Source organism: Hemicordylus capensis, chromosome 1 (genome assembly GCF_027244095.1).
Source record: "Hemicordylus capensis ecotype Gifberg chromosome 1, rHemCap1.1.pri, whole genome shotgun sequence".
In the NCBI taxonomy this organism is placed as follows: domain Eukaryota; kingdom Metazoa; phylum Chordata; class Lepidosauria; order Squamata; family Cordylidae; genus Hemicordylus; species Hemicordylus capensis.
The window spans coordinates 378,061,102-378,079,197 of NC_069657.1; the positions used below are offsets into that span (position 1 = coordinate 378,061,102).

Sequence of the window (18,096 nt, forward strand, 5' to 3'; positions counted from 1 at the left end):
CTGCTGGATCCTTTACTGTTGATGGTCGATCCTAAAAGGCAGAAGCTATCCACCACTGCTGAAGAAAGAATAAACAAGGCAGCGGTCTGTTATGAAAAGTGTATAAATACTCTCTTATCCACAGATCCCACTTCCTGCTTGTAGGCGCCTTTGGCTCAAGCACTGACACTAGTGGTGAAAGTAACTGTAATGCAAACTGTAAAGCACCTTTTAACGTGGTGATTCTCTTTATTTAGCAGGGGGAGAGTAACTGGCCTATCCAGCCCCAGCACATTACCTCTAGTGACTGTTGCTGGTATCTATCTTGTGTTTCTTTTTAGATTGTGAGCCCTTTGGGGACAGGGATCCATCTTATTTATTTGTTATTTCTCTGTATAAGCTGCCCTGAGTCATTTTTGGAAGGATGGTATAGAAATCAAATTATTATTATTATTATTATTAATAAAAATAATAATAATAATAAAAATAATAATGTTGAGGTGCTCTTCTAGGTGCAATTCCAAAACACCTTGAAGAGCACCTCAGCACCATAGGGGCCACAGAAATCACCATCAGCCAATTACAAAAAGCAACTTTACTGGGAACAGCCTATATTTTGCAATGATATCAATAACAATAACAGTATTGATGATAAAATTCAGCCATCCCAGGTCCTTGGGAAGGACTCGATGTCTGGATAAAACAAACCAGTCAATAACACCTGTCTGACTGTGTAAACAAAAAAAAAGTTAATTAATAAACCGGTTTGGCTAGCGACTTCACAATCAAAGTGAGGCAGGTCAATGTAATTCATGTTGGTGTAAATGTAGGTGTAAATTTTCTTCTCTCCCAAAGTCATTTGTAACTACGTCCCCCGGTAACAAATTCTAATCCGGGGCGTCCTGTCCCAGGCAGTCGGGCTACTTATTGCCTCCCCACTTGCAGCCTGTCCTGCTGCTGTTTCGCCCCGCCCCGAAACGCAAACTGCTCCAACCCTTTCCTTCCTTACGTCGGCAACGGCACTTCCCGCTTTTACTACCTCCTAGGACAAAACTGCTAAGGCGCTTCAGCCAATCCTAGCCTTGAGAGCGGTGATGACGCACAACCAACGCGCGAGCGACAAATTACACGCGAGAGGGGTTCCCTGCTACCGCGCGCGAGCTCTCTCTTTCTCTCGGCATTGTGGGAAAGGCTTTGGGTGGCGCGGGACTGCTGGTGCCATCCTCTGCCTGAGCGATGTTCCTTTCAACTCCTGGCTCGTCTCACTCCCCCGCTGGTGGTGGGTCGGGTCGCAGGAGCCTCCGACCGGGGAGCAGGAAGAGCCAAGCCTTGGCAGCATCCTCAGTCAGTTCACCAGCGCTCTTTTCCCCGGCGACCAGGAGAAATGTCGGCCCGCTTTCTGCGCGGTGAGTGCTGGCTTCGGAGGCGCTTTGCCTGGTCCCGGCGGCAGGAGTAGCTCCTCTTCCCCCCCCCCTTCTCAAGCTGAGGGAGCCACATGCTCTCTACAAAACCTACATTTTCGTTGAGCTTTTTGGTCCAGCTCCATGCTAAGCCTAACTACATGTAACTGAAATAACCGCATGTTCTTGCCCAATTTATTTCTGCCTCCACTTTTCCTTTGTTGTGTCCATCTTTAGATGATGTGCCTCTCGGTACATCATTATACACACGGGTGATGCAGTAATAATAATCAGATTTTGACAATCGTCTTCCACTTTACACCTCGCTATCCGTCCAAGGAGAATGATTCCAAGGCAGCAATATCTGGGAATAGGAATGGGCTGTCTATTCTCCAGCCGACCCCCAAGAGGTAGTACTCCTTGTATGAGCTTGTGCATATATCATTGTATCTAGATATGGGGAATTAGTGCTACTTCCATGGCTAGAAAAACTGCATTTTGTTATTTTTTTCCTCATTGCAGAAGTAGTTGCTATAGTCTTTGCCATGCAGTACACATGTGTTATCTACACACGTGAGTAGGCAAATTGCTTGCGTATTTATTGCAGCCAACCTTGCTGCAACTAAGTGTGCTCTAGCCCTGAATTAATCAGGAATCACATTTTTAGTGGGGTGTTGCTTCCATTTTCCAAGGACTGGAACCTTTGCTGTTCTAATAACAGAATGTTGAGAGAAATTGCTCCTGTGAAAACTTTCAGAGTCAACATCATATCTCACCAAGGACTGCTTGTGAGATCAGTGATTACTGACAGAAGCAATATCATTTCTGTTATCTAGCAGTCTTACACTTCTCTAGATTTGATCTTGCTTCTGATTCCTTGTTAGATTTTATATATTTAGTGTCTATTTGTCCTCTGATTTTTGTGCTACAGTAATAATCACATTAATAAGGATTTGAAGGACCTTTTCAGTGCAGCCTAATTTAACAGCTGAAGGAAGTTTATTTCCATGTAATCCAAAAATAAGGAAACTAAACAAATAGTGGAACTTTTAAAACTACTATGTCTAGAGCAGAGTGTGGTCTCCAATTTGCATTGCTAGCCTCTGTTCCTTCTCTCTGTTTCTTTTTAATCTGCCTGGCTTAGGGAGAGAGCAAATTCTGCTAGCTAAGTTGATTGTCCTATATAGTATCCAGTGTACTGTACTGTGAACCAGTGTATGTGCCTCTTGTCAGTGCTAAGGCCACAGACATTTTCAGACGTATTCATGTCACAGACCCACGTCTGTAAGTAATGATATCCGCTTATATTAAGCATTGTCAGATAGCTGTGAGTTTGCTTAGTCTGTGTCATTGCTGGAGTCTGATTAAAACCTGAGGTCATGTAACTTTGGAATCAGGGGCGTAGCAAGGTTGGAGTGGGCCCAGAGACAAGATTTTAAAATGCACCCCCCTCACTCAGCTCAGCTCAGTTCATGAAGTAAAGAAAAAGCTCAGCTCATGAAATAAAGAAATATTAAATGAGACTGAATAGTGGTAACAAATAGCTGATTGTGGACGATGGCAAGTCATTTAATGGTACTAGAGAAAGACCTGCTGTTCTGGTAGCTCCAGGTCTTAACACTCACATCAATTTTGGAGGATGAATACAACTGAAGGAAACCCGGGCGGGTGCGTGGCTGGGGGACCCCCCAAGGCAGTGGGTCCCCAGACAACTGTCTCCCCTTGCCCTATTATAGTTACGCCCCTGATACACAGGCTTACTTTTGCAATTTTTGCATTTGCAACTGTTATTTCATAAAGATATTACACTGTATCCAGAACTAGAATGCACACTCAGATGATGTAAAATATGCAAACTCTTTCTCTAAATTGGTAAAAACCCAGTGGTTTAGAATGGAGATTTCTTGCACATTTGTTCAAACTATGATAAATTAAGTGAGCATAAGTTCTATGATGAAGCAGCTACTGAGGGAATAAATGGCATCAATTAATTGAAACAGAAATATTGCAGATGTTAATTACAGCTATCTTTGTTTAGAGGTACACCCACAAGAGTTGCGCATCATCCATCAGGAAGTGAAACCATCAACTATGATGTGAGAAATTTTGGTTCACCTTTGCCAGTAAAGGTAATGGAGGCCTTGAGAATGGCTCATGGTAAGTGCTGCAATTAGAAAAAATAAATAAAATAATAATAATAACCTTTGTTAGCCACCATAACAGATTGTTCTCACAACACATCAAAACATCCAATAAAAACACACAAAACACATCAAATCACAACACACCAAACAACCCCAAAACAATACAAAACAATTTTAAAACTTTTTTAAAATCAGTTTTAAAAAGTCTGAGTGAACAGAAAGGTCTTCATCTGTTGTCTAAAAGAACAAAGTGATGGTGCCAGGCAAACCTCACTGGCTGATCCACGGTATGACCACCGAAAAGGCCATCTCCCTAGTAGCCACCTACCTCATCTCATTTGACAGGGATGCTTTGATCAGGGCCTTCGAAGAAGATCTTATAGCCTTATTTGAGACATATGGGGCAAGACACTCTCTCAAGTAACACTGTCTCAGGCCACTTTGAATTGGGCCCGGAAACTGACTGGGAGCCAGGGCAGCTGAAAAAGCACTAGCATAATATGATCAAAGTGCCTAGTCTCAGGTAACAATCTTGCAGCCGTATTTTGTGCCAACTGAAGTTCTGGACCATTTTCAAGGCAGCCCCATGTACAATGCATTGCAGTAATCTAAGCAAGAGGTTACCAGAGCATGAGTAGCTATGGCCAAGCAATCTCTGTCTAGGTAAGTTTGCAGATGGCATATCTGCCGAAACTAATAAAAGGCACTCTGAGCCTCTAGTAATAGTTCTGGATTGATTAACACCCCCAGCCGAGGAACCTGGTCCTTCAGGGGGAGTGCAACTCCATCTAGAATTGGCTGAACATCATTCACCCAGGCAATGGAACCACCAACCAATGACTTCTGTCTTGTCTGAATAGAGTTTCAATTTGTTCACTAATCCAGTCCATTGCTGTATCCAGGCACCGATTCAGGACAGTCACCATCTCACCTGATGAAAAAGAGAGATGCAACTCAGTGTCATCTGCATGCTGATGACACTTCAGGCCAAATGTTTAGATGATCTCTCCAGTGTTCCCTCTAAGAGGGATTCCCAGATGTTGTTGACTACAATTCCCATAATCCCCAAGCAAAAGCCATTGCAGCTGGGGATTCTGGGAGTTGTAGTCAACAACTTCTGGGAATTATTTATTTGATTTCTAATTTTTATTTTGATTTTCTATTCCTGTTTTTCTAACAGGAATCCCTGTTATAGGGAACACTGGACCTCTCCTAGTGGTTTTATGTAGATGTTAAACAGCATAGGGGAAATAATTGAACACTGCAGAAACCCAAAGCACAACTGCCAATGGATCGAGCAGTAAACCCCAAGCACCAGCTTTTGGAAACAGGTCTCAAGGTAGGAGCGGAAACACACCCAAGCAGTGCCTCCCACACCCAACTCTGCCAGCCTATCCAAAAGGATACCATGGTCAATGGTATCAAGAGTCACTGAGAGATCCAAGAGAATTAACAGGGTTCCACTTCTCTCTCTCTCTCTCTCTCTCTCTCCACACAGATCATTCCACAGGGTGACCAAGGCAGTTTCTGTTCCTAAGCCAGGCCTGAAGCCTGATTGAAATGGATCTCACATTTCCTCCAAGAGTGGAGCTAAGAGTCAGCCACTACACACTCAAGCACCTTTCCCAGGGAATATTGGCCATAGGCCTATAGTTGTTTATATCCTCTGCATCCAGACTAGGTTTCTTTAGGTGTGGTCAAATACTAGCTTTCTTCAATAAAGCTGGGACCATTCCCTCTCTCAGTGAGGCATTTAGAACCTGCTAGACCCGTCTAAAAATTCACTCCCTACTAGATTTAATAAGCCACGGGGGCAAGGGGCAAGCTTTCACGTGGTTGGCCGAATTCAACCACACCTCAGACTCACTCTGAGTTTCCCTCCACTTGTGTTTCAGCCATCCCCCAGCTTGCTTCATCGCCCTTAGCTCAGGTGTATACCAAGGCGCTGCATGGGCTCTACTTTGCAGGAGAGGGTTCTTTGGAGAGATTGTGTCAACTGTCTGAGTTATCTCTCCAATCCAGAGAGCAACTAGAGCTTCGACAGGAGCACCTGCTATATAGTTGGATAATGTCAAAGTTTCAATATGTTGATTGTTATGATAAAGAATACTGCTAGATGTTGATATAGATCATGTTTCAGACAGCAGAATGCTGTAATTTGGGATAAAAAGATGCTCAGTTTGTATCTGTATAAGAGAATATGTAATCTAGACAAGACAAAGTTGGTGTTGTTTAATGACATCAAATCAAAGAAGTAGAATTCAAACTATTTTGCACTTCTCCTTAAAGGAGCTGGTTTGCAGCTTGGAGATGCTCTTTGAGTTATCATTCATACTGGATGTGCAGGTGGCTTCCTATCTTTCATTAGCTTTGGTTAGTGCACCAGCTCTTCCCTGTTCTGAACAGAGAGGCTTTAGCCATAGTTCTCAACACGCTGTAATGACTTCCAGTCTAGACTGCTGTAATGTATTGTATGTGGGGTTGCCTATGAAAAGTATTTGTTAGCTTTAGCAAGTACATATTGTGGTGGCCAGGTCAGTAATTAGGACTGACTGCTGTAACTATATTATTCAAGTAAAGACAATTGTTCATTTCCAGGCTCTATTCAAAGTGCCAGTTTTTACTAAAGCTCAAAATGTTCTAGGTATCTGAAGAACCTGTTTTTCTTGCTTGAACCTGCCTGCAAATTAAGATTTTTTCCAGATTATCCTCCTCTTTTGAGATTAGGTGGGTGACTACTGGAAATACTTTTCATGATGATGCCCAAACTTTCATCTGTGGTTTGTTTTTATTTTATTTGCTCTATTTATTGCTTATCTGCTGCTTTACATGTTGTTTTTATTACTGTGTGTTATATTTTATTGTGTCTTTTGTTTTTATAGTCAGTGCCTTGAACACTTGGGAATTGGCTGTCATCGAATAGAATGTATAGAGCTCCAGTTATATAGTTGAATATCTTAATCCTACCGTGTCTCAGATTAATTATATTTGTTCTTTCTTGTAGCTGAAGAACATTTGAGTGTGCAACTAGATGAAAGTGGATGGGCTTGGCTAGTCTGCAATGACAGACTGATTATTTGGAAGATTGGGCAATCACCAGTTACTAAGGTAAATGAGCAGCAGGTTACAAATATATAAATACAGGTCTTGATGATACGTCTTCAAATTAAATGTGCAACAGACAAATGAACAACCTCAGAGTGCTGCTATTAGTACTACTGCATTGTGCTTGACACATTGGTTTTCCACTATTTACAGTGCTTTGTTTGTTGGATATTTAATCATTAAAATGAAAACTAGCTTTCTCCCTTTATGCCTGATATTTTGTGAATTCTTACTGATTCTTTAACTAGTTTAGTTCAAAGCCACTCCTGATTGGAGTCTCTGTTGGTCTAGATTCTGATGATAATGAGTACTGTGTCCTATTGAAGCTGCTCTGGAAAGTGAGATAAATGTACATTTCTGCATACTAGGGAAAATTAGGAGCTGAGAGTTGGCATTGGAGAAAAAACTCTCTTTATTGTGTAAAAGAAATAATTAGGCAGATCATATTCCAAAAGTTAGGATTTGAAGACTCTCTCTCTCAAAATTATCCCTTTTGGTAATTTAAGTACTATAAACATATGTTTGTAAGTTGCATCACTAAACAAAATAGTAACATATTTATGTGTATGTTGTAGCTGTCAGTGTGCAAGGAACTGCAGTTGCCACCAAGTGTCTATCTGCCGAGTTCAAGCTTAGTAGCAATATCTTGTCTTAACATCCCTGGTGAAGCACCTTCTCTTCAGGTGAGGAACTTAAATTGTTTTTTAGACATCACTTGTAACAGCACGTTTTATCATGAGATCTTTTAGAAATTAGACTAATGTATTCAAGTGATTGTCATGGCTGATACTATTTTTAACACAGAAATGGGGGAATCTTGGTGCAAGTTGGACTCTTGCTTCCATTATAGAAGGAGCTTCTGCCAATGGTGCACTGCTGCATTAATGGTCTAGATCAGGGATTCTCAATGTGGATCCCCAGATGTTATTGGACTTCAACTCCCATAATCCCCAACCAAAGGCCACTGGGGTTGGGGATTATGGGAGTTGAAGTCACCATTCCCTCTAAGTTGCGCGGCTACACACATGCGCACACTCTCCAAGACCCCCACACATAGATCCTTAAGAGCCTCTCACTTGTGGCTAGCTGCCCTCCCAGAAAGTGCCACTTCCTCTGCGGCTGCCGCTTGTATCCCGTTGCCTTTCCCCATAGCCTCAGACTCCTTGCTGGGCTGACTGACTGTTGCTTCTCTTCCCTCCCACCCACTCCACTTCCACCTCTCCCTGCCTGCTGCTCGGGCTCTTGTGCGGGGAATCGCCTGTCTCCCTCCCAGAGTCTCTGTCCCATTTGTTGCTGCTGCCACATGGACTCTTACCAGGGCAAGACTGATCTTGTCCTGGCAAGAGCCCACTTCTCTCTGCCTGCCCCTTGAGCTCTAAGTTGTATGGAGAATCAGCTGTTGCTCCCCCCGCCCACCCTGCCAGCAGCTCCTAGCAAGCTTGTGCTTCTCTCCCCACCCCACCCCCTCAAACTTGGTTCGCTTCCACATGGCCCAAACTCAAATACACAGAGTCTGCACCAAGGACTGCACTAAATGAGGCTCCCAAACTTGAACCAAATATATTTCCAGGCTCTCCCTTCCCGCCACTTGAGCTCCAGTTTGTGCAGGGGAATCAGCTGCCTCTCCTTCCCTGCTCCATGCCTCTTAGTCTCTCTCCCCACCCCACAAGCTCTGACTGTTTGGTCTGGAAAAATATTTGGAGTGGTGGGGCTCCCCGTTGACCCGCATATGTGAGGGGCACATTATTATTCACCTTGCATGGTGGGGAATTCATAAGGTTGTGCATAACAATGCCAAGTCCAAAAATCCCACTATGAAGAACCCCAGATGCTTCTAATCAAAGACTAGCATTATTTCAAACTGTTTGTTTTGAATACAAGTATTTAAAAATGCAGAAATGAATGAACATCCAGTTCATTCAGGAAAATTTTAAGACTTTTTCACATTCTTTTCTGCTGTTTGTATTTAATAGGTTTGGAGTCTAATTCCTCACTTTCAACTGTAGTAATATGAGCTAATTTGGCAACTAGAAAATACTAGCTCTCTAGCTTTGGTATTTGCCCTAATAACATTGCTAGTATTGATAAAGGGTTGAAATGTTCTAAATAATCTGTCTGCTAGATTTGTTGAAAGCCATGGTGGTAATAGTGTGTAGTAATTATTTTGTAAACTTGTGTGGACACAAATGATTCCATGTCGAGGCCTTGGTTGATCTCTGGAATGGAGAGATGGCCCGGGCTGTTGACACGGTTGCTCCTAAACGCCCGCTCCGGCTTGGTGGAGCCCGTTCGGCTCCTTGGTTTTCCTCGGAGCTTAGGGCGATGAAGCAACTCGGGCGACGGCTGGAGCAACGCTGGAGGAAGAGTCGTCACGAATCCGACCGAACACGGGCTAGAGCCCATTTTAGGGACTACTCCATGGTGGTGGGAGCGGCGAAGAAATGCTTTTTCTCCGCCTCCATTGCGTCTGCTCAGTGCAGACAAACAGAGCTGTTTCGTGTGGTGAAAACCTTGCTCCACACATCCCCCCCAGACAATGGGGGAGGAGCCATCTACAGCTCTTTGTGATCGGTTTGCCTGTCGCTTTGCAGATAAAGTCACTTGCATCCGTGCTGACCTGGACTCCAGAGTTTTGGCAGTTCCGGCAGACGTGCCTTTGGTACCATCTGGTCCCGTTGTGTTGGATTCTTTTCGGTTGGTGCGGCCTGAGGATGTGGACAAGATCCTGGGCAGTGTGCAGGCGACTTTGTGTGCTCTTGACCCTTGCCCTTCATGGCTAATAAAAGCTGCCAGGGAGGGGACAGGTAGATGGCTGGAGGTGATCGTTAATGCTTCATTAAGGGAGGGCAGGATGCCATCGTGCCTTAAGGAGGCGGTGGTAAGACCTTTATTAAAAAAGCCCTCCCTTGATCCCTCCAACCTGGACAACTATAGACCTGTGTCTAACCTTCCCTTTTTGGGCAAGGTGATGGAGCGTGTGGTGGCGTCCCAGCTGCAGAGGGTCTTGGATGATACGGATTATCTGGACCCTTTTCAATCTGGCTTCCGCCCCGGGTATGGGACTGAGACTGCCTTGGTCGCTCTAGTGGATGACCTATGCCGGGAACTAGACAGGGGGAGTGCGTCCCTGTTGGTTCTGCTGGACCTTTCGGCGGCGTTCGATACCATAGACCATGGTATCCTTCTGGGCCGCCTCTAGAGTATGGGAATCGGAGGCACTGCGTTGCAGTGGTTCCGGTCCTTTCTTGAGGGGAGGGTCCAGAAGGTGGTGCTGGGGGACTACTGCTCGGCCCCGTGGCCGTTGGCCTGTGGGGTCCCGCAGGGATCGGTCTTGTCCCCCATGCTGTTTAACATCTACATGAAGCCGCTGGGAGAGGTCATCCAGGGATTTGGACTGAGTTGTCAGCAATATGCGGATGACACTCAGCTCTATCTCTGCTTGTCATCTGATCCTAGGGAGACGTTGGATGTCCTTAATCAGGGGCTGGAGGCCGTGATGGGTTGGATGTGGGCTAACAAACTGAAATTGAATCCGGATAAGACGGAGGTACTGTTGGTCAGTAGGAGAGCCAATCGGGATGAGGAGATTTTACCGGTTCTGGATGGGGTTGCACTCCCCTTGAAGGAGCAAGTACGCAGCTTGGGGGTACTACTGGACCCGGCTCTGCTTTTGGAAGCTCAGGTGGAGGCGGTGGCCAGGGGTGCCTTTGCACGGCTTTGGCTGGTGCGCCAGCTGTGTCCCTTTCTTGAGAAGGCAGATCTGGCCACGGTTACCCACGCCTTAGTCACGTCGCGGCTGGATTACTGTAACGTGCTGTACGTGGGGCTGCCCTTGAAGAATATCCGGAAACTGCAGCTAGTGCAAAATGCGGCAGCGAGGGTTTTATCCGGAGCTGCCCGTTGGGAACATATCACCCCCATTTTGAAAGAGCTGCACTGGCTGCCGGTTCGTTTCCGGGTCCAATTCAAGGTGCTGGTTTTGACCTTTAAAGCCCTAAACGGTTTGGGCCCGGGGTATTTGAGGGACCGCCTGCTCCCAAGGGTTGCTGCCCGCTTGACAAGGGCATCTGAGGGGGCCCTGCTCCGGGTGCCGACAATGAGGGAGGCCCGGCTGTCGTGCACTCGGGACAGGGCCTTCTCTGTTGCTGCCCCCAGGCTCTGGAATGCTCTCCCAGTGGCCATTCGTTCCTCAGACTCCATCACGGCTTTTAGAAAGCTTTTAAAGACTTGGCTTTTTACCCAGGCTTTTACATGATCGTTTTCTACTGCGGCTTCTCTGTATTTTTATTTGTTGTATTGTTTTTATGCCTGTTTTTATATGTTTTTATACTTTTAACATGATGTTTTTATTGTCTTTTTATTGCATGTTTTTAACTTTTGTAAACCACCTTGGGGTTATCTTTTTAATGAAAGGCGGTATATAAATGCAATAAATAAATAATGTGAGACTGGCAGCCTCATTTGACTTGGAAGCATTAGTTTCAATGGGACAATTTCCAAATAAATATGCTTAGTGTAGTAGCCTTATGCATGCTTAATTGTGCTGGATTGTGTGTGAGGAAGGAAAGGAACCTTTTGAGAAAGAGAGAGGAATTCAAAATTATTTGTTTATTTATTTGCATTTATTTTTCGTACTTATGTACCACCCCATATACAAATCTCTGAGTGGTTTACAAATTAAGAACATAAACGATTAAAAGCATTTAAAACAATTTAAAATTACTATCAATAAAAATTTAAAACATTATGAACTAAAAGCCTGATAAATAGATGCTCTTTTGGATGTTGCTGTTGTTCAGATGTCGAAGTGTTATTTGCCCAAATATGGTGGTATTTGTACTCAATATATGCATGTTTATTATTTAAACAAACTGTTTTTTGCTTTCATTTGTAAAAGTTGTAAAAGCTGAATCTACTTGTAAGGTTCTGTATTTAAGCAGCTTCTGTAATTTTAAATATGTGCATTTCAGAAACTGGCTCCAATTTCTGCTGTTAGATGTGATAGGCAATGTAAAGACACTTTTATGACTGTAAATATCTGTATGATATTTAAAGTTAGTCACTCATGATTTTTCTAAAGCATCTGTGAACTCAGTTCACTGCTAGAAAGTTACACACTAAAAATGACCAATGTAGGAAACATAGAATGAAAACTAAACTGGCACATCTGGCTAGTGTCTGTGTGCTCCTTTTCACATAATTCTCCTGACTGTACTAGGAACCACTCAGCTCTTCCTCAGATGTCAGTCCACATAGGATCCCAATCCAATCCAATCTGGCAATAGTTTACATAGAGTTTAATTCAGTTACATGTTATTTGTATAGAGTTGTGCTTTCTTAATAGCTGTAAGTGATACTTCATTTGAAATATTTATAGTGACCTATAAGCATGCGGAGCAGATCCCCCTCTGATGACCTTGTCAAGCGGGCAGTAACTGTTTGGAGAAGGTGGTCCTTCAGATATCCCAAATGGTTGCAGGCTTTAAAAGTTAAAGCAGCACCTTGAATTGGACCTGGAAACAAATTAGCAGCCAATGAAGCTCTTTCAAAATGGGTGTAATATGATTCCAATGGGCAGCTCCAGATGAAATCCTGCTGCTGCATTTTGCACTAGCTGCAGTTTCTGAATAATCTTCAAGGGCAGCTCCATGTAGAGCATGTTACAGTAATCCAGCCATGATGTGACTAAGGCATGGGTAACTGTTGCCAGATCTGCCTTCTCAAGAAAGTGCCGCAGCTGGCACACTAGCTGAAGCTGTGCAAAGGCACCTCTGGCCACTGCCTCCACCTGAGCTTCCAAAATCAGATCCGGGTCCAGCAATACACCCAAGCTGTGCACCTGTTCTTTCAAGGGGTGTGCAGCCCCATCCAGAACTGGCCAAATCCCATCATTCCAATTGGCTCTCCTACTGACCAACACCACCTCTGTCTTTCCTGGATTCAATCTTAATTTATTAGCCCACCTACAACCCATCACTGCCTCCAGCCCCTGACTCACGACATCCACTGCCTTCCTTGGAACAGGTGATAAGGAGAGATAGAGCTGAGTGTCATCTGTATATTGCTGACAACCCAGTCCAAGTCCCCAGATGACCTCTCCCAGTGGTTCCATATAGGTATTAAACATCATGGGAGACAAAACTGAGCCCTCAGGGACCCCACAGGCCAATGCCAAGAAACTGAGCAGCAGTTCCCCAGCACCACCTTCTGGACCCTCCCCCCAAGAAAGGACTGAAGCCACTCCAAAGCAATACCTCTAGTCCATATACTCGAGAGGCAGTCCAGAAGGAATACCATGGTTGATGGTATCGAACGCCACTGAGAAGTCCAGCAGAGCCAACATTCACATATTCTTCCTGTCAAGCTTCCAGTGTAGGTCATCCTACAGCAATCAAGGCAGTTTCAATCCCATATGCAGAATGGAAGCCAGACTGAAAGGAGTCTAGATAATCCATATCTTCCAAGACCCTTTGCAGCTGGGACACACACCCCCCATCACCTTGCCCCAAAAGAGAATGTTAGCAACGGGTCTACAGGTTAGAGGGATCAAGGGAGGACTTTAAAAATAATGGTCTTACCATTGCCTCCTTGAGGCATGGTGGTATCTTATCCTCCCTTAATGAAGCACTGACTATAGCCTCCAACCATCTGCCTGTATGCTCCCTGGCAGATTTTATTAGCCATGAAAGGCAAGGGTCAAGAGTGCACAATGTTGTCTGCACACTGCCCAGGATCTTGTCCACATTATCAGGCTGCACTAACTGAAAAAAATCCATAGGGACAGATGGTACCCAAGGTATGTCTGAGGGAACTGCCAAAACCCTGGAGTCCAAATCAATATGGATATAAGCAACTTTAACTGTAAGATAGTTTGTGTTGAAGATCTGTTTGTGTGTGTCCAATGTTCTGCTGCTTTTATGAGGTTGCTGACATCTTGTTTTTTAGGGATTCCTTGACCCTTCTCACAACTATAGTTCATAGAACTTCTTTCCAGGAAGCCATGATAGAGGCTTGAAACTGCTTTAAATTTCTAGCACGTGTTCTTAAAGTCAGAATACATATCAAACACATAATCTATTTAATGTGCTTGCAAGTATTTTTCAGTAATGGTTGCAACCTGTGAAGGATCAATACGCTATTGGCCCAGCCTTGCACATGAAAGTTCCTATACTGAGACATTCACAGAGTTTGGTGGGGCTCTCTGCAGCTTTCTAACAACTGTAAAGGTAAAGAAGAAACGTCAATATAAAAATATATTTTATAAAATTTTAGGAGCACTTTATTATGAAATCTGGATCACATCTTATCACAAACCATTGTCCAAAAGTGGAGAAGAGATTTTCACAATGTACATTTAAAATAGAAGAATAGAATGTTACTTTGCAGTAAATTGAGAAATCTGTATTGTTCTTAAAAATAAAACAAATTTTAAAAAGGAGTTGTACAAAAGGAGTTGTCTTCTAAATTGGGCATTCTTTTTTCTTCCTTTCAGGGAGCCAGCTTTATTTTATCATCTTCAAGGAGCCAGTTTGTTCGACTGACACCAGACAGTGCAGGCAAGATTCATCAACATTCTCTATCACAAGGACAAGGCATGTTTTCTGGAATAGGCCGAAGGGTTTCCTCTTTGCTGGGGATTTTGTCTCCCAGTAATGATGCAGCTGTAAGTTGTTAAAATAGATTAATCGTAATGATAATGCTATGTCTGAAATCTTCAGCTTTTTCACAGTGCTAGTAGTAACAATTAGCAGAATTACAAAAGGTATCTCATTTCTGTAGTTATGATATTGGTGGTCATATTAACGGGACTGTTGTTTGATCTAATTGTGACATTCGTGAAACTCTAAATAAACCCCAGAAAACTGAAACGCATGAGCTTGCCAATTGCTTTAATGCAACAAAGGTGAAGTTCTCACTTGTTTGTTGCCAGGGATCCAGATGTTTTCTCTCAAGGAAGCATTTCTAATTTAGTGACATTGTATGTGTTCCCAGTATTCAAGCTGTAATATATTGCTGCTGGGGAAATGCAGCTCCTTCTCTAGCAGGTGAAGCTATTTTAGTTTTGAGTGCTGCCTTCAAATTTGTTGCATGAGTATCATTGTGAGCTCATGTGCAGTACCTGTGAAAGTTGGGTTATATTTATTGTAGCAAGTTGGGTTTCACTTACAGAAAAATAACTTTCAGGACAACTTATAGCCTTGTACACAGTTTACCTTCTGTAATATATAATTGTATTTTAATAGGAGATTTTCTGGACTAAATGACTCTAATTTTGTTGTCAATACCATATGAAATACCTGTGCCTATCCTGTTTTGTTACCGAGTCAAACAAATAATGCACCCCCCATACCCAACTATTGTTCTAACTCCAGCGCACAGCCTATGAAAAAGGAAGAGCCGGAAATGATCAACTGATCTCAAGATAGAATGTAGAGAAGCTCTTTGACAGTCTTGGGATCACAGTATTAATAAATTCTGTCTTATTCTAATGGAAACATTAAGTAGAGTAATATTGTACCAAATACTGAGCCTGTATCCATAATTTTCTGTAATGCAGCTTTTGAGTGTTCTGTGGGACAGCAGCAGTTCATTATTTTATGCAATGACCAGCTCGAATCTTCTCAAATGGGAAATAGATGATACCACAGAACGTCAGGTTTTCAGCTGGGATATGAACAGAATGCTTAAAGAGAACATCATGGATGCAATATGGGTAAGAGGCAGAAAACTTGAAAAATCTGAGTAGTTACTTTATTTATAGCATTTTAAACACTTGTTATGTGTGCAGGGCTCTGAAAGCAACTATGAAGAGATCAAAGGAGACGTCATTGTGCAGTATTTGGATTTGCAGCAAAATCGGTATGTTCTTGTTAAGCAAGTGAGGAACCCTCCACTGTAAGCAAGTATATTCGTTGTGGCTTTGTTCCCTTGAATAAGATTCAGCTATTTAAAGTCACATAATTGCTACCGGTACAAGAATGGCATCTCCAGGTGGGAGCCCTTCTGGAAATATATAGAAGAGGGTAAGAACCCAGTACATGACCCTAACGCTCTAAACTACATTTACTCTTGGGGAAAGTGAATGTTCGTTTGCAGAAACCCCCTGATTCTAATCTGTGTGTTTGAAACTGCTTATTTAATTGAACGATGCAGAGGGAATTGATGTTCTTCTTCGTGGTCTCTGTGCATCACACTTGGGTAATGCGCCTGCACAGAGCCAGATTCCGGAACCTTCCATAGCCTCACCAAATATGGAAAAAAGAGTGGGAAGACATACTCCCTCTGTAGGACTATCCACCTTCTACCTCAGTCTTTCGTCGACTGCCACCAGAGCGAGTTCTTCGAGCTTTCATCTGCCTTCACCTAGTGAATATAAACTTAGATTCTTTTCCTGTTTTGATTTCCCATTGTTTATTCTACTCTTTCCTCCCTCTTTATACTTCTAACCATTCGTTTCGTGTTCTTATTTCTTGCGATACCCCCCCCCGCCCTTCCCTCCTGCCTTGTGGCAGGGCCTGGTGGCCGCTGCTTCTTATGGCCACAGCTATTAAAACATCTTTCAAGCTTTGTGAGGCCTGTGCGGCAACGATCCCCACTTCAGACGGCCACTCAAAGTGCCTTCTGTGCTTGGGGGAAACCCACAGGGTGGATACTTGCCCGATCTGTCGGGGCTTTACAAAGCAAGCCCGTCATAATAGGGCATTCTGATTAGGAGCCCTGATGTGGGAGCGGGCTCTCCAGGCAAGTTTGGCTGCTGCCGGGGGTAGCCCAAAGACTGGGCAGCAACCCTCATCGGCGGGGACAAGGTCTTTGCTGTCTCTCCCTCCTGTTGCTGTGATGGAACCGGCACAACAGGTGGCTCCAACGGCTGTCATGCTGGAAACTGTACCTGCCCCCTTGCAGCCATCGCCGCCTTCGGGCTTACAAGCCGCGCCTCAGGGAGAGAGAGAGAGGGCCCTGCTGTCGGTACCGAGCGCGGGGGCAGCCTTAGCAGCGAGCTCGAGTATGATGCTGCCGAGTAAAGGGCCACCAACGGACTCAATGTCGGGACCAGTGACGACTCTGACGGGTCCGTCGGCCCCGCCCTCGACCCTGAAGCTACCGGGTGCGATTCCGAAGGAGGGGCGTGGGATCAGCGCTCCAGTGCTGGGGATGGATGTGGCTGCTTCTAGTTCTCGGGAGCGTTTGCAAAAAAAGAAAAAGAAAAAGTCAAAGCAGCCTGTTGGTTCTGAGGGCAAAAGAGGCACTAATGAACAGGGGGAGGAGCGCAAACCCAGGAAGTGCAAGCGGAAGGAGAAGCACATTCCTCGGTCCCCATCTCCCGACCCGATACGCTTGTCGCCTATTGACTCAGATTATGTGGTCTCCTCGGACTTGGAGCCCCCACTAGACCCGGACTCTTCGTCGGAGGAGCAAGCTAACCCGTGTCTACCAGAGTCTCCTGATCCCTCCTCTGATGAGTCTCCTCCCTGCCCTAAGGTGCCTGACAGGCATTACCACCAGCCATATGGAGCAATGCTGCCTCACTGGGACTATGGCTTACAGCTTGGCAGGCATGAGCGCCCCCCTCACTGGCTGGGTTATTACGCAGACGTGGAACCGGATGATTATTGTGTGCAGCCACCTCACTACCATCCTTACGCTGAACCACTGGGTGTCTATGCAGTCTATGGGGGTGGAGGAGTAAGAGAAGATTGCGCTCGGGCTCAGGGTCGAGATCTGGGTCTTTGCACAGCCCTAGCAATCGCCGCCGGAAGAAGAGGAGGCACCCGGCGAAGCCCACGCCTGCACCCGTGGCCCCTGGGGGGGCCCCTGTTGGTACCAGCAGTTGTGGCGACCGTGCCTCCACCACTGCCACCAGCTGCGCCCATCACCCCGCTTGAGGTGGTAGCAGAGGCAGTAACCTTGCAACCTGTGGAACCTCCAGGTACCCCGGATGGGGATGGAGGGAATAGTGACACAGAACTCCTGGAACCCGAACAGCCGGAAGGCTCTTCCTCCACCTTTTTCTGGGATAAAGATGACTAGGCCTTCCCCTCATTTATTGGAGGAGATCAATACCTTGTTATCAAAGGGAGCCATCGAGGAGGTCTATCAGGACCTCTGCTGAGCTGAAGAACTATACAGAACAGTTGCTCCGCATGGATAACTCTTTGGGTCTAGACCTTACGGACCCTGGCCCGCAGGCTCAGGACTCTGTCTTTGAGTTAATTCAACCACAGACGGCAGGAGTAGTAGCTCTTCCATTGATCCCAACTGTTGCCCAAATTATCAAAGCCGCTTGGGAGAAGCCAGCATCAGCACTTCATCTTAAAGAAGCTTGCCCCTTTCCTTGGCCAGCTCCAGAGGGACCAGAGAGAGGCTGCCACAGCCCTGTTGCAAGAAGGCTCTTGGGTGGCAAAGCAGCAACTGCACTCGGTTCGCCACTGTGCGGATGGTAGGGCTAGAGTCTTGGCTACGGCAGTAGC

The 18,096-nt window shown here is 44.9% G+C and overlaps 1 protein-coding gene across 3 annotated transcripts in view; it reads left to right on the plus strand.

Moving 5' to 3' along the window:
* The first annotated feature begins 1,077 nt into the window (after positions 1–1,077).
* Positions 1,078–18,096, plus strand: part of NUP133 (nucleoporin 133) — a 63,836-nt gene continuing 46,817 nt past the window's right edge. Inside the window, exons 1-8 of one of the 3 annotated variants that reach the window (XR_008316669.1) lie at positions 1,078–1,385; positions 3,418–3,536; positions 6,528–6,631; positions 7,204–7,311; positions 13,723–13,854; positions 14,121–14,291; positions 15,186–15,341; positions 15,417–15,487. Coding sequence is in view for 2 of the 3 variants with exons in the window: in XM_053298448.1 (XP_053154423.1) it covers positions 1,216–1,385; positions 3,418–3,536; positions 6,528–6,631; positions 7,204–7,311; positions 13,723–13,854; positions 14,121–14,291; positions 15,186–15,341; positions 15,417–15,487 (1,031 nt within the window). In the remaining variant the exon portion in view is untranslated. Of the gene's footprint in view, positions 1,386–1,651; positions 1,790–3,417; positions 3,537–6,527; positions 6,632–7,203; positions 7,312–13,722; positions 13,855–14,120; positions 14,292–15,185; positions 15,342–15,416; positions 15,488–18,096 lie in introns of those variants that run through there. The other 2 variants (XM_053298448.1, XM_053298458.1) reach the window with 2 other exon arrangements.